Source organism: Rissa tridactyla, chromosome 3 (assembly GCF_028500815.1).
Source record: "Rissa tridactyla isolate bRisTri1 chromosome 3, bRisTri1.patW.cur.20221130, whole genome shotgun sequence".
In the NCBI taxonomy this organism is placed as follows: Eukaryota; Metazoa; Chordata; class Aves; order Charadriiformes; family Laridae; genus Rissa; species Rissa tridactyla.
The window spans coordinates 25,942,585-25,958,322 of NC_071468.1; the positions used below are offsets into that span (position 1 = coordinate 25,942,585).

General features: G+C 39.1%; 1 protein-coding gene across 1 annotated transcript in view; it reads left to right on the forward strand.

Moving 5' to 3' along the window:
• The window catches only part of KCNH1 (potassium voltage-gated channel subfamily H member 1), a 186,439-nt gene that overhangs the window by 83,345 nt on the left and 87,356 nt on the right, over nt 1-15,738 (forward strand). Inside the window, exons 8-9 of the mRNA XM_054195409.1 lie at nt 7,169-7,368; nt 11,014-11,266. Of these exons, the coding sequence (XP_054051384.1) occupies nt 7,169-7,368; nt 11,014-11,266 (453 nt within the window). The remainder of the gene's footprint in view (nt 1-7,168; nt 7,369-11,013; nt 11,267-15,738) is intronic.

Sequence of the window (15,738 nt, forward strand, 5' to 3'; positions counted from 1 at the left end):
CTTAGTATCCCATGTTGTTGTGTTTTGACTGAAATAAAATTTGATTCTGCAAGGAGCTTTCTGCTCATCGATTAAACTGTAACGGTTCTCTGAAAGTCGTTTTTGTATCAAGGGCTAAGGCCTTAATTTCAATTAATTTCTATGCATTACTGTGTTTGCAGTTAGTCGTGTCTGTCTTACAGGTTTAAGAACTTACCTGTAAGTTGAGGCAGAACATATATCTGCGTATCTAGTTTATGATGCACCTTTGGATGTAAAATGATATTACCCCATTGGGACTAGTCAGTCAGTGGAAGTACATGGTCTTGCAGAAATATTGATGCCTTCAGATAATTTACGTGAGAAGATTCAGGTGAACTCATTGGTCTGCAAGTGCTGTTCGCTTATAGAATAAGAACATTCAGGCCTGTTTTCCTGAAGGTGAGAGAAGCTCATGATTAGGGATTTCAAAGTCTAGCAACTTGCAGTCTCTCTGTATCCAGCATGCTCTTCTCTTCAATTCCTTTCAGTGTCATGCTTGTGTCATCTTCTGTTGGCTACCCTTTACAGCACAAATGTAATGTACGACCAGACTCTTACTCCTTCATTTTGCAACTAACAACACATCCAAGTCCTCACAGGCAAATTCTGGCTTCTTGTGCATCTGATTACTTTAGTAATCTGCTTTTCTGCAAGCATATTGGCTGCAGTGGAGTCTGTGGCTGTCATTATATCCCCCTCTAGATGACTGCTAGCGCCTTTCAGTGTAAATATAATACTAAACTGTAGCTGTCAAAACAAATGAGTTATGAGTTTTGGGAATCAGGATTCTTGCCATTTCACTTGTTTGGACACTTCTTAATTTGCCAAAATCCAGACTTTGCAGTGTTAATTAGTGGGATTGTGTTAATTTAGTCAGGTGCTGCTGTACAGAGGTAGGAGCCTTGTCCCTGGAGGTAATAGCCACCCTTCCTTTGTATGGATTGCCAGGGGGCCCTTCATCCTCTCTTTTCATAATCAGGCTCTTGGATCCAAGATGCAGCCTTTCATAGAGTGCAAACTGGTGTTGGCCCTTCACTGTGAGTTTAGAGAGAGCTATTTGTGCTGGAGAGCTTTCTTGCAGGGCTGATGCTGAAGTTTGTTTTATTGGCTTCTATTCACTTTGGCTCTGATCGCTCCTCTGATCAGTTTTGGTCTGTGCACTTTCCCATGCTGTTTACCTCTGCCCAAACATGCTGGAGGCAAAAGCAAGACCTGTTAGAGATTTGTGCTGCCCACGATGCCCAGGCTTGTGAAATTCTTGTGAGCCAAAACACCTGCGATTGCTGCTACCAGCTGTGTGGGTGCTACCAGCTCAAATCAAATAAAAAACCTTCAGTTTTAAAGCATCCTGAGGGATGCTGGAGTTCAGCATCTTTGGAAGGCTGGTGTTTTACAGACATTTACCTCTCTTCTTCCATAGTATGTCTTAAATGGGCAAAATGTAAGTGGTTTCACGTCCCTGAGATAACAGGAGGTTATTCGCCTGTGGATCTGTGCTGCTACTGTAGCAGTCTGCTTTTATTTTGTAGTTAGGAAAGGGTGTGAGGAGAGAAGCAGTGGGAGCTGCCTGCGATATTTGTTCCATAGCTGTTCTTAACTCTTCCCTTTCTGCCCTTGCACGCTGCAGACAGCCTATTTTAAGGTGCACAGATGTTTCTACTACTCTAGTCCTTGGTAGTTGCTTAAGTGGCTTCTTAGAGCAGCTGTTCCCTTGTTTATGTCTCTGATTTCATTGCAGTTCTTGTTTTTTTGGTGATGGGAAGAGGAAAAGAAATGATGTCTCTGATGCTCTGTTGTTTAGCCCTTATCAACTGTGTCCTCACTGGTGGCTTATCCTTCTGCGGGGGAGGCATTTCCATTGTAGCTGGAGCCCAGTGTGGTTCTTCTATGTCCCATCTGTCGTCAGCAGGGTGATTTCAGGAAATGTGATAAGTGTGAGAAGATTTGCAGTAGCATTTGACTAAGAGTTTAATAAAATTTGCCTGTGGTCTCTCATCTTTCATCTTAGAAGTCAAGTGGTTCTGCCACAAAGCTTGATGCGCATGTCCCTCATGGCCTATTCAGGCTTTCCGCTTTGCTCTTTGCCATTGAATTGATTTTCAGACTTTCTCAATTGATAGTAGTGTGCCAGTTCTTTGATCTTTGCTGTTGCTGCTGCCTTGCTTTTGCTTGTGGGGTACCTAAGCTGAGGTGCAAATTACAAGCTGGTGGACTGAAAGAGGAGGGTGGTGGAGGAGTGTATCGGTTCAGCCTGGGAGAATAGAGAAGCTGTGGGAAGAGCAGGATTTAACAATCACTGGAACAGCATGGGGGAAGAGCTCCTCTGGGAATTTACTTTCACTTCAAAAAATGTCTTTTTCCCCAAGTGTGAAATTCAGGAATTGATGTACATGTTAAGAAGACAGTAGCAATTGTAATTTGTTTTATACCATGAGAAAATATTATGTAAAGATATTGTGAAAATTCATAAAGTGCATAATATTAATCGCCCTATTAGATTATGGCTAAATTCTTTACATTTATTCTTTACTAGCTAAATTAAATGATACCTCTATACATTGGATTAATAAAAAAGAAAAGGTAGGAAAAAAAGATTACAAATAGGAAACTAAAATATACAAAGCCTCCTAAGAAGTAGCAAATGAAGCAGCTCTGCATCTGTCCTGATAGAAAAGGGGACAACCTATTTAAATTCTGTACTATTCTAGAAGGTTATATAGATACTCGATAAGTAAATCTTACTTTAGATGCTTTGGTTTCAAGTTGCAAGTAACAATTCTATCAAAACTAGTGTTGTAAACAGTTCATTGATAGATACCTGTTCAGTTTGGTATTTGCTTGCAGACTGTAATTAACAGTTCAGCATTTTTTCTTTTAACTGCATGCTCTCTACTTATAAGTAGGCATAATTACCACTAATCAAGACCCCTAATCTCAAGCAATTATAAGATCTTACATTGTTCTAATTGCACATTTAAAAACAATGTAGTTTTCTCATATAATTATGTTATAATCCATACAATTTTTAATTTCTGCTTTTCTTTTTATCTGATCAATGTTAATTTTGTGTGACCTCACAACGTGTTATCTGAAAAATGCCTTCGAGGCATGCAATTTTTGTGGTTAATTTAGAGTTATGTTTCGTATTCAGTGAGAAGTGGTACAGTGCAACAGGTTTTCAAGGCTGTGCTTTCTCCCAGCCATCTATGAACTCAATAGTTTGTTGTAAACAAGGAACTTGTTAGTGAAACAAAAGTGCAGTTACACATTTAAATCATCTATTATTTGTAAATACAGGTGCTTGCTCTTTGAATAGTATTTAGGATAGCACAAGCTACTGCTTAAGTATGTAAAAGGGGTTTGTTTTGTTTTTTTAATTGTTAAGTGGAACTTTTATGCAGACAGATAGACAGACTTTCTGGATCAGCTTTCCAGAAAGTGAAAATGAAGGCAGTTCAGTTTTAGGAAGTAGTGCAAGTCTTGGGGGCAAGATGTAAGAGGTTGTTCGCTAGTTGATGTTGGTTTCACTTGTTGCTGTATAGTTCTTATGCACACATTTTGTATGCAAGGGCTTTGGATGAGTGCATTTTGAACAAATCATCATCAATCTGATGATTCATCTCAGGAACCGCATGCAGCACTTACATCTGTAATTGGGGTAATTGCAAACCTCTCATTCTTACAGATAGAAATTCTTTCTCTTATAATTCTAAAATCAGATCCCAGATCTTTTACTGTGGTAGCTGAGACCTACACTGGCTTGTTTTTATTTCTCTATTCTTATTTGTCATTAAAAGTAGCAGATGATTTGCTGACCTTTCCAACCTGTGTCTGACCTTCATGATTCACTTGTGCGGGTAATTGGCTATTGAAATTACTATGCTTTTATCTTTGACGTTATTTAAACACTGGTTTAAATGGGGTAACACAGACTGCATTGTAAATAGGTAGCCACATTGTTCGGGACAATGTGTTTTTCTTTATCTATTGTCAGAAAAGAATATTAATGTCGGGTGTGGGGGGTGGCTATCTTTTCTGAGGGATCATGACATTCATGGAGAGGAGGTGTTTGCTGTCTGCTTGACGTTCTGTAGCTTTGTGTGCAGGCTTAGACCAGGCTATTGCTTGCTCTGCAGAAAAAAAATTCTCCATGGTTGCTACAGGCACAGTTCCTCAAAAACCACTGCACAGCCTCCATCCAGCTGATGCATCGGAGGAAGCTGTTGGGGTCAGATTAATTTGTGACTTTTCTGCATGGTGCACTTGTGGCCTTGCTCGAGTCACATCCATCCCATACAAGGACGTTTCTCCCTCCCACCCTTTTACATGCCGTAAAATACTTCTCCCTAATTCCTCTGATCCCCTGCACATCGGACTGCTAAGGAGTTGATAGATTCTATAGAGTCTGTAGGGCCACACTACAAACTCTGGCCAAGGGCTCAGGGACCTTTGGATGTTGGCGTCTGACTTGCACCGATGCTGTTACAAGGCAGTGGTCTAATGTCAATGTTCAATCAGTCTTGAAACAAGGATTTGGAGATTTCGCTCTGCCATAAATTGCCCAACTTTCTTCCTGTAGTAGAGTGCGTGTTTCTGAAATCTTTCTGGAGCTGCAGTGTACTGCAGTGGGTTCATTTCATTATTCCTTTGAAAAGACAGAAAGGCACGCAGCTATCTATTTCTATGCAGAAGAGGTCAATGTTTAATATGCTAATGTATCTACCCAATATTCGGCTGCAAAAATCCTTGGCTTTAATGTGTCTTTAATAGTAATAAAGTGGTTAGCTAATGATAAATTAAGGTTTGTAAGTTTGGTGATTTTTTTAAAAATAAAAAATTAATGTAGCAGGAATCATTTTTCTTGCCAAGACAATTTTCATACTAGAGCATAGTAGCTGAAATTTGCAGTGGAAATTGCTCTAGGACTGCTCGCCTCATAATAATCAAAATGGAGAACTGTTTCTTTCTGTTTTTTCTTTAGGCTTCATGTAGCTGGAGGGTAATGGGACAGAGCAGGGACTCCATTTTATCTTTGCTAGCATAGAGGTATACATCCCAAGATAGTGAACCAGCAGGTCTCACTCTTCACCAGAGAGCAAGAGATAGTTGTATGCGCACAAGTATGGTTGCCCAGAAATCTACAGATTAGAATTTGCTTGTGACCCTCTTCCTTATCTGTCACCTATTTTCAGCTGGCTGGCAGAATAACGACGTTTGTGGATGCCTCGCGCTGCTGCAGTGTCCTGTCAGTGGGACTTGGCAGTTTTGGAGGCCTTGGGTTCGGTTTCTCTTAGGGAACCTGGTAAAAGTCCATGTAAGTAAGGCCTAAGGTAGCAATATCGTAGGGTTGTGTCTGCACCTGCATAACAGAGAGCAAACAGATGTAGTTAGGGGAAGGTAATGCTGGTCAAATACAAAATACTCATGGATTAAGGAGTATTTGTAGGAAATCTGTTTTTTAAAGCATTTCTTTCGTACACATTGCATCAGACTGCCCGGTATGCTTTAGCTCAGGCACAAGTTAAGGTTAACAGAGAAATAATCTATACATTTCTGGTCACTGTATCGCTATTCATACTCTCCACTTTTTTTAAAACCAAATTTGCATATTTCTAATATACATTTTTATACTCATCTGTACAGAGGGGTAGTTGGAAAAGGGGAGAGTTGGTCTCTACAGGAACTCATAAAAAGAAAAGAAGTCATACAGTGTCAAGAAGGAATTCTGTAGAGAATCAGCTGTGTAAAGGCCTTTAGCAAGTCTAAATTTAAATCACATCTCTCTTGATGATCAGGGAAAAGACAGACCTGTAAGTTTCTCTTGCACATTATCAAAGGGTTTTTGTTGGTCATAGAACCCTAAACCATCTTAGTTGGCTTAAGGATGTCTGCCTGTAACACTGACCTGAATAAATAGCTGCATTCTTAAAGGAATGCATGGGATGAGGAATTTTTTTTTTATTTATTTTTTTAAAGAGGGGGTGAGGAGGAAAGAAAGAGCAAAAAGGGGTATTTCGACAAGGCAAAACATTATCATATTTTTTTATAAATTTGGCTTCTCAATTATTTATTTATATCTCTAGTGGAAGAGATACTGACAATTTGGTGCCAGTTTTGGAGGACAGGAAATGATAAAGAGGAAGAACTTCCTTAGCAAGCCAGAGCACTTACTGGTGGTTATCAGCTCAAGCCAGCCTTTCACTTATCACTGACCTGATTCACAACATAGGAGAGTTCTCCTTAATGCTTCCTGTCCTTCCCATTCATTCTGGGCTGCATTGGCTGGAAGAGCCTCCACCCCAGCCTCTGCAAGCCATCAAAACATGACCATCGAGATTTGCACCAGCCTGCTGTTCTGTCTTGGGCTTCAGCAGGCGGATCTTCTCAAGTCCTGTGTGTTTTCATCTGCTTCTCTGCACACCTGGAAACACTGACTTTTTTTTCTTTCTCATGTTTATTCTTAAACCCATCTTGATGAACCAGCTGGCTTCTTAAATATGCTGAATGAAGTCAAAAGGGCTGTGCAGCATTTGGTCTGCATTCGAGGGCTCTAGCTCTTGCCTCAGGCCTTGCTGCTGTTCTGCCTGAAGAATATAAAACATAATATGAGTTTTTATGTATTATTAAACTTACATAGATAAATCACTGACCCATGGTAGCTGTTTATTACATATTCCATCTTCTGCTTTGATGCATTGTTGTTGTCACACTGAGGTGGGTAATGATGACTCGGCTTACTACTGTGGTAATGCACTTAAAGCTTGGAAATCTGTCACTGATGGCATTTCAACACAGGCGCTGTAAACCAGAGACGAAATTTTAACGTATTTGTCTTAAAATTCTTGTGTCTTCTATTGTGGTTTTGTAAGGGTTTGGATACTACTGAATTGTTCAATAGACAAATAGTCGTGTTTCAGGAACTCTGTGTTGCAGGACTCACCATCACAAAGGTAGGTGGTGGTCCTTAATTTGTAGTACTGAAGGTGACCTATAAAATGCTTGTGCTCATCAGGCCTTCCTAACCAAGCACTGCTATTGCGTGCATTTCTATGGGCCTGGCGTGTCCAGTCTTAAAGCACAGTGGAGCACAGGCTGATCATCACAACTTATTATGTATTATGTCTATTGTTTTTCTTCTTTTTTACAGCCCTTCTGTATGCAACCATTTTTGGTAATGTGACAACCATATTTCAGCAAATGTATGCTAATACAAACAGATATCATGAAATGCTGAACAGTGTCCGGGACTTTCTAAAGCTCTACCAGGTCCCTAAAGGACTGAGCGAACGTGTGATGGATTACATCGTTTCCACCTGGTCAATGTCCAGAGGAATAGATACTGAAAAAGTAAGTAAATTAAACTGCAAGGAAACAAGTCACATCCTGAAAGTATTTGATTAAAATAAACAGGAGGTACTTTCTTAGTAAAGAAGACAAATATTCTCTAAATAGTTCCAAGTAGTAGCTTCCCTTAATTTTAAACTTTCAAATACAGTATTTCACCTATTCTGTCATACTGACATATGTTAGTAGTAAAAGTATGTATGTGTTGCCGGTGACATGTCATGAAATAGTATAAAAATGAGGAAGGAAAGAGCTTGGTTTTCAGTAAACAAAGAAAATAACTAAATAAAAAATTCTAAGTTCTAACACAACCTCAGAATTTCTTCAAATGAGATTGTTTGCAGTATTTCTGTTGTGTGAGGTTGTTTGCAGCTCTGTGGGCCTGAATACAAAGTAAAACTTGTTTTGTCTTCGTAGAATTTGAACGTAATATTCTGTGTGCAGGTTAAAGATATTAATGATAGCTGTAAGTCATTACCTTAGTAATAATGTATTCTTTGAAATCTACCTTATGTGAGGCAAATGTTATCATCCTAATTCATTGAATTTACAAGTAAATTCCCATTCTGTCTTTTAAAATAATAAATGGCCTTTCACCAGAACAAATGTACAAAAGCAACTTGTTGCTTTCATATTAGTTGCCAGCTTTTATGGAGATAGATACTGCTTTTCTTCTGCTTGTAAAGAGATGTGGTTTGGGGGGTGGTTCATTCAGGAAATCATACCAGTGCTCTGGTCACCAGCCTCTGGTTGGCAGCTTAATTTAGAATTCTAAACTGTAGATTAAACAGTTAAAAAGCAAACAATCTCATTTTTTGTCTAGCCATTAAAGCATCATTATGAAAGAGTAGAACAGATGTGGCCTTGTACTGGGCTGTCTGGAGACCAGTGGGTACACAGAGTACTGTTTGCTTTCCTAAATGGTCTTCAGCATATCTGCCATTTAGATCCCAGACCATGATTCTGGGAAGCACTGCCTGGCATACTAGCTTTCAGAAAGAAATAGTATTTTAGTACAGAATAGTGCTGATTACAAGCTGCTCTGCCTATTTTCTCACAAAATATCTTTGCACGGGGCTATGAATTTGAGCTAGGTACGTTTGGGGAAGGTGGAGAGGCAACATCTGAGGATATATAGTGTAATGAATGCTGGTGCTTTCATTCACCCCCCAGTACAAGCTCCTTTCATCATTTTAACAAAGCAACAAGAAAAAATTGCTATGTAAAACATGTTTGTTTTAGCTTATCTTCAAAGTTCATTCTTGGCTTCCTCTGATAAGGAGAGAAATGCTTTAAGGATGTCTTTGGAGACAGCAGGATAACCACACCAAGCACAACTCACTGTAGCCTTTGAGAATTATCTTAATAAACAGTGAAAAAAACTCTCAAATTATCAGGACATCAAAGAGCTTAATATGGTGTTGATTTCAATAACTGGTGTGTTCATAGCTGAACTGCCAGTAGCGATGACTGTAAAACCAAGAAATCAACTTTCATCTGCATAGCAAAAGCTCGCAGATACGAGACCGACGAATGGCTGTGCCAATCCATAAACTCTCAGGTCTGAGCTCCGTTGGTTTGATGCCTGTGTATAACTTCTAGGATGTCATGCAATGAATAAAACATGTATTGCTCCTGTGACAGAACAGCGGTAGTTGTGCTGCTGTGTAATGCAGTGCAGCTTTCTGCAGATGAGGCAGATATTTAAGGATGAACTTAACGCCAAATCAATCTTCTCACTATTTTGTAGGCCACAAATTTGTCAATTCAGTGTTAACTGCAGGCATGCCAAGGAGTGAATAATCAGCTAAAAGCAAAGTCTGTAAGTCTAGAAAATGCCAGTGTAACAAACTTTAACCAAGAGCTGCTGAAAGATTCTAAAATTAATCCATGAAGATATGTTTCTTACCTCCCATACAAATGAAAGTCTTCTGCCATTTGTCTGTAACTCTCAAATGTCTTTAATCCTTTTAATTTTTGTGAAGTCTGGAGACAACTTCTCTAAATGGAGAATGGAAAATGAGTTACCTTCCTCTCAGACTGGGAAAAAAAGACGTTTTTGGATAAGAGCCTCATTTTAAATATTCTCTTGTATATTCAGGTTTTCTTACTACTATTTCTACTACAACAGCCCTTTTTGTGCGTGGTGTTCAAGTAACGGTGAAGTGTGTGTGTAATTCCAATATTGAACTTTGGCAAGCATCTGCAAATGCTGAATGTTTTTGTTGCCAGAGTAAATGAGATAATTGCAAAGACAGCTATGGCTGCTGCCTGCGTTCCATGTTAAATGCTGGTCTTGCTGCCCCAACACGTTCCTGTGAGCCTGCAAAACTGAGAACTAGTGAGTTTGGCTGCTGCTCCCTGTGGGGCAGCTGAGAGATCATCCATGAGTGCCCTACACTTAAGCACCATAGAAATATATCTCTTTCAGAAGTAATATCTGTAATAGCAGGTCTGCTTAGAGCTGATGTTGGTGGTAGAGTCGTTTGCCTTAAGAGTAGCAAGCATAATATCTGGAACCAGCGCCTTGCACAGAGTTATGGGCTTGGTTCTCTGCTCAGATTTTGTACAGAGCCCCATTGCAAGGTGTAGGCGTAACCATAGTGCTTCCTACGTTACCTTCATGTTTTCCAGGAGCGTTCGCTTTCAGCCATCTCTTTCCATCCAGGAAAATGTGTGGGAGTGACTCTGAAGCTCACCCAGAGTGCTCCTAAATTGGATGGAATAGTTATTACTGAGAAGAAAAAAAATGAGACTCGGTGTTTTTTCTCAAGTAATATGTCCTGAGATGTACTTCATCACAGGCTATTCTCCAAGGATTTTGTCATCCCAAAATACATTCATGTTATTTACTTCCAGTGTTTTTGCCAGGAACTTTTAATCTGTACATGCAGTAGTAATTCTGTATTTTTTCCACACGTCTGTCTGTATTATATTAAGAACCTTCAGAAATGGCCCTGCCTGGTACCTGCTGTGCTAGGGATCAGTTTGTGTACCCACAGGAGCACACATCGTGAATTGCTGTGAGGAACACTGCATTTGGAGAATAAAAAGTTGCCCAACACAGTATCGTACCTTAAAGTCCTTTCCTTGTGTGAACAAAAAACCTGTTACTGCCACTGAGAGGTGAATGTGCATACGTGCAAATCTCAATGTTATGAGTTAATGAAACTTTTAATAACGTTTTCCTTTGCTAAAGGGATATGAGATTACACTTCATATAATATTCTCTCACATGGAATATGTAATTTCTGCAGGCTTTTCATGAAATCTGCCTATCAAAAGGATGCCTAACTCTAGAAACCTACCCTCTAGAAACAATCCTTCAGGAAGCTTTTCTCCACCAGTTTCTGTTCTGCTGTGCTCTCAGTTTTACTGTCTTAAAAACCTGATGCCTTATTCTGGTAATTCAATATCCAGCAGAGCATGTTGCTGAGATGAAAACATTATTTTCCTTCAGGTATTGTAAAGTAGACTAAGTTAGTATTGTGGCTTATGTGTATAAGTAATATAAAAATAAAAGTACGAACTGAGATTAGGAATTTTAAAAGGAGGAGGAAAGTAGTTCTTCAACTCTGTGTAGTTAACTAGGTGTAATAGGCACATATAAGCCATGCACAGGAATTGATTGCCTAACTTCCTTCTCAGGTTTTGCAGATATGCCCTAAGGACATGAGAGCAGATATCTGCGTGCATCTGAACCGCAAAGTTTTCAAGGAGCACCCAGCCTTCAGGCTGGCGAGTGACGGGTGCCTTCGAGCGCTTGCCATGGAGTTTCAGACAGTGCACTGTGCCCCGGGAGACCTGATCTACCACGCCGGCGAGAGTGTTGACAGCCTTTGCTTTGTGGTTTCGGGGTCTTTGGAAGTAATCCAGGATGATGAAGTTGTTGCTATATTGGGTGAGTTTCACAGCTAATAATATACATTGTGCTCGATACAGATGCATTTTTATAACCTTTTCTACTCAAGCACTTAACTCATTCTTTAAAAAGCTTCAGTCAAGTTAGTAGGTTTGCCACAGCCTGATGAGGTATATTTTAATGAACTTGTGGGCTGTATGGTCTTAGATGTTTATTGTCTGGAAAAATCAAAAGAGAGAGGAAAAAAAACCCACCTTGCTTAATGTCATGCAGGAGCATTGTGTAGAGTCATTGACTTGTCCTTCCTGTTCCACATAGGTAAATAGGAAGGGCAGTCAGCTCATCTCCAGATTGCTACTGTATTTCTTCTGGTCAATGGAATCTGTACTTGAGCATTGTGATCCTGGTCATTCTTGGGGTTCTCCCTGTTTCTCCACATCTCTTTTTATTAGAAATTCCACTGAGGACTTCAGAAAACTTATTTTTAAAGTACTTGGCATCCCTGATAATAATCCACTTTTGCTGAAAATTTTCCATTTAGCTTTATTTAAGACCTCATGTTGAAATACCCTTTATCTCTTTTAAAGTCAAGTAATACAAAAATTTAGAGCCGATTTGTGTTAACTTGGAGTGACAGCTTTAGGTTGGAGGCATTAAAAAGAAGCTGATAGTGGTGTGAACAACATTCTGAGGCAAAGCTAGGAGAAGAAAGTGTGATAATCCAATAGACGTAGATGAATCATGGGGTGGCTGGAGCATTGAGGAGGTGGTACTTATCGTTTGATTCTGTCAGACCTTTTGGTGATAAGGTAAATTCTCACGGTGGCTTAATCCAGTACCTGTCACTCATAGAAGCCTGGAAAAAGAGAAGAAAACAGCTTGGTAATCTTACTCTTTCTGAACTCATACACCCAACTCTCCTAAGAGGAATGTCTACTGGAAAATGAGGGGGCTAATAAATATGCTGAGTTCAGTTTTTCTCTACTTCTGCAGAGGATTATATATATAGCATATGGTGAATTTAGTGTCCTGAGGAATCAAGTTCATAGTATTTTGTGCCACACAAGAAACTAAAAAGATGAAAAGCAGGGGGGTAACTGATTCTCTTTTGTTCTAGAATCACCTGTGCTGTTCAGTGCTAGATGATGCTAGCAACCTCTGTTTTTCTAAGTTGCACATCAAGAATGTACTACCTTTAGCCGTGTTGAACTCTCGTGAATTAACATGGAAAATACAGAACAAACTAAAGCCTCTCAGTTTGTGTCACCTTTGATTCCATAACGCGTCCTCCTCTGTCCATCACAAGAAGAAAATCTCAAAGCATCTTGCTGCTGCATTTAGTCAGTATAGGTAAAAAGCACTGAAATAGAATTTTTTAAAATGTGCTTTAAAGATGCCAATTTTCTCCTCATCTTTACCAGTAACTTCTGTGTTTTATCATAATACTGGCTTTAGAAAACACTCTAGCCCTAGATTCCATGAGAAGTCAGCGGTAAGTCAACCTGAAGCCCTAATCCCTGCTCCTGCAGAGTGATAGTTACAGATAAATGAGCCTGATCCTTTGGTATCTGAACGAATAGAAATATTATGTTATTACTGTTCTCCTGGGACAGTGGGACAGTAATTATTGATTCCCTCCACACTTTTTTTTCTTTTTTCTTTTTTTTTTTGAATTTGGAGTCAGTTCTCTGGCTCTCACTAAAGCTGATGAGCTCTGTCATTTTCTTTGTGAATATTGTAATCAGAGAGGAGAGTAAAAATGAAGTGGGATCTGTTTGTGATTCCGTGAGATTTCATTTTGGATAAACGTGTATCAGTTTTTTTGTTTCAGTTACTGGACTAAGGAATCCCTTTCCTTCCATGTGTCTGTGTACCTTCCTCCCCCAGGCTATGAAACTTTCTGTCAAAGGTTTCTCTTTCCTGATAAGAAATTATGTGGTTAACTAAGTTTTTCAGTATTCTAAATCATTTGGGCTTTCTTCTCCTTCAGCATTGTACAGTGTAGCCACCACGTTACTGAAGGCTGCTGCAGGAGATGGGTCAAAATTTCCGCCCTAACTTTTTTGTACTCTCAGATTTCTTATCTGTAGAGTAGCAATGATTTTTTTTTTTTTTTAAATTTCATGTTCATCTAAATATGTCAAGTTCTTGATAAAGTACACCAGATAAAATGAGGCGCTACAAGGGGAAAAAAAAATAATGTCTACATTGTACAAGAAATGTGATTGTTGCTGATCATTCAGCTAGAACAGCCTATGCTGTAAGTTTTGTTTACCAGTGGCAACTAAGCATAGCTATGAACATCAGGCATGTAACAGCATACCATGAGAGGTATTTTAAGTAGGTAGGTAGGTAGAGTAATTTAAGTTAACAGGTATGTTGGAGAGACTGTGATCTTCTCTCAAACATTCTTGAAATAAAAACAAAAAATAAGTGTATAAATTATTCAGGGTGAATTATTTGCTCAGCTTTAGCTGTCACTTAATAAAGCAGCCTTTGCAATTTGCAATGTAGCGTGTATCTTCTTTACAATGGAGAAATAAATTGCATCTCTAAATTAGTCTGTGTGACTGCTGTACAGCATTACATAAACCAAAGGCAAACTACGCTTAACCCTTAAAGGATCCGATTCATATGAAAAATTTTGAAGTTCTGAAATCATTTAGCCTTGCAGACTAGCATATAAAAGTGGATTGTGTAGCCCTGGAATTTGGAGTGTATTGTGTGCACTTGCATAATATCCTTCCACATCAGTTCTGTGTAATACCCAAGAGACAGGCATATTCTCAGTTCAGGCTCCCGTTCTTATACTAAAGCACTGACTTCGATTTACTTGTATTAATACGAGTAACGAGTTGGAAGAAATTGCATACAGGTCAGCAGTGAAAAAATGTACATTTTTTGTGTCCCCTAAGATTGCCTTCCCCTTTAGTTTGACTTAGAGACAAACAAAAAAAATGAGTAAATTTTAAAAAAATAATAATTCTTTGCAATGTTTACTGTAAAAATTTAAAGACATTGATACATTTTGTATGACGTTTGATTTGTTGGGGTGAAAGACGTGTTTTTGAATTCTATCCAAAATTTCTGCTGAAATAAAGAAATTACTGATGTTCATGCAACACAGTCTTTGGATTTGCTATGTTAAAGTAACAAAAAGAAAAAAGTAGAAAATTACCCTTAAGCCAGGTGATTTACTTATTTGTGATTCATTCCCATACAAATGGGTCAGAAAAGGAAGGCATAGCAAGAAAAGCCGCTGCATTACTATGGTTTTCTATGTTAATGTGTAAGTATCTGAGTGGGATTATGTAGAAGTGAAGGCTAGCTAGTGGGAAGCTGCTTGGATGAAATACAATTCTGTTTTCTGTAGTTCACTGCTCTCCCATTTACACGGTTGTTCTTGCGTAGGGTGAAGTGCTGACGTAGACTCAGCACTTGGTGGGAGATAGAGACAAATCACACAGTCCCTGCCCTGAAGAGAACTGAGGCGAAGCACGGGTCGGGCAGGGCTTCCATTAAGAGACTGTTTTCAACTTGGCTTTGCTTTTAACTTTTCTAAGCCTTCCCATTTGGGCTGATGCTGCTTCATCCATCTGAGACCGACGTATTTCTTTGAACTACTCTTGCTTAAAAACTTACCCATTTATCCAAATGTGGTTAGAGAAAATGGGTTGTTTTGTCACTGTTAAAAACAATCGGCCATTTACGTGCACTTCATTTGGCAGCTCTAGTTTCTCTGCTTTGGAGCAGACCTTTCAGGCTGAGCCACTGGCCATCTGAAAACCTGACCTTACTGCGGGTCTTTGAAAAGTTAACATTTACTCATGCTCAGGAGAGATTTGCTACATTTTAATTTAACGAATATCTTCTTAAAAGATTCCTCCTGAATTAAATGTGTTCCAGGCAGGGACCATAAGGTCTGGCTGCAGCTTTCTTTGAAATACGAAGGGAAAAAGGGATTATAGCACAAGCATGAAATAAGCCTACATAGCTAGTGGTTGTTTCTTAATTTAGGGAAGCCTGAAGACCTAAACTGTCTTTCACTGCACTTTTTACAGGCTTTTTTACACTATGAAGGTATACATTTCCTTAGTGCAGCGTGAGAATGTAGATTGGTTGGAACTGCAGTAATCACAAGCTAATGTTAGAAGTCCAGATGAGCAGATGACATGCCGTTGCTGGGGCTGACGGGGTGCTTCCCTGGTCCTCCAGCCTTTTAGTCTGGACCTTTTTAATCTCTCCTCACCATTGCTAGAGGAAGTGCTACTTCTTGTGTTATGTCTGCAACTGCATGTGTGCGTAGATAATTTAATGAAAAGTATAGAAAATAATGGCATAGTAGCAAAATTAACTTTTCATAAGCTTTTTCTGGAAATACACATAAGGACTGGATAGGAGGCCTTGTTGGAAAAGGATTTATGTTGTGTTAATATGTATGTACAAATGACTGAGAAAAACATTTTTTTTTATCTTACTAGAAAATAATCAATTCTGTTACATATGACTGA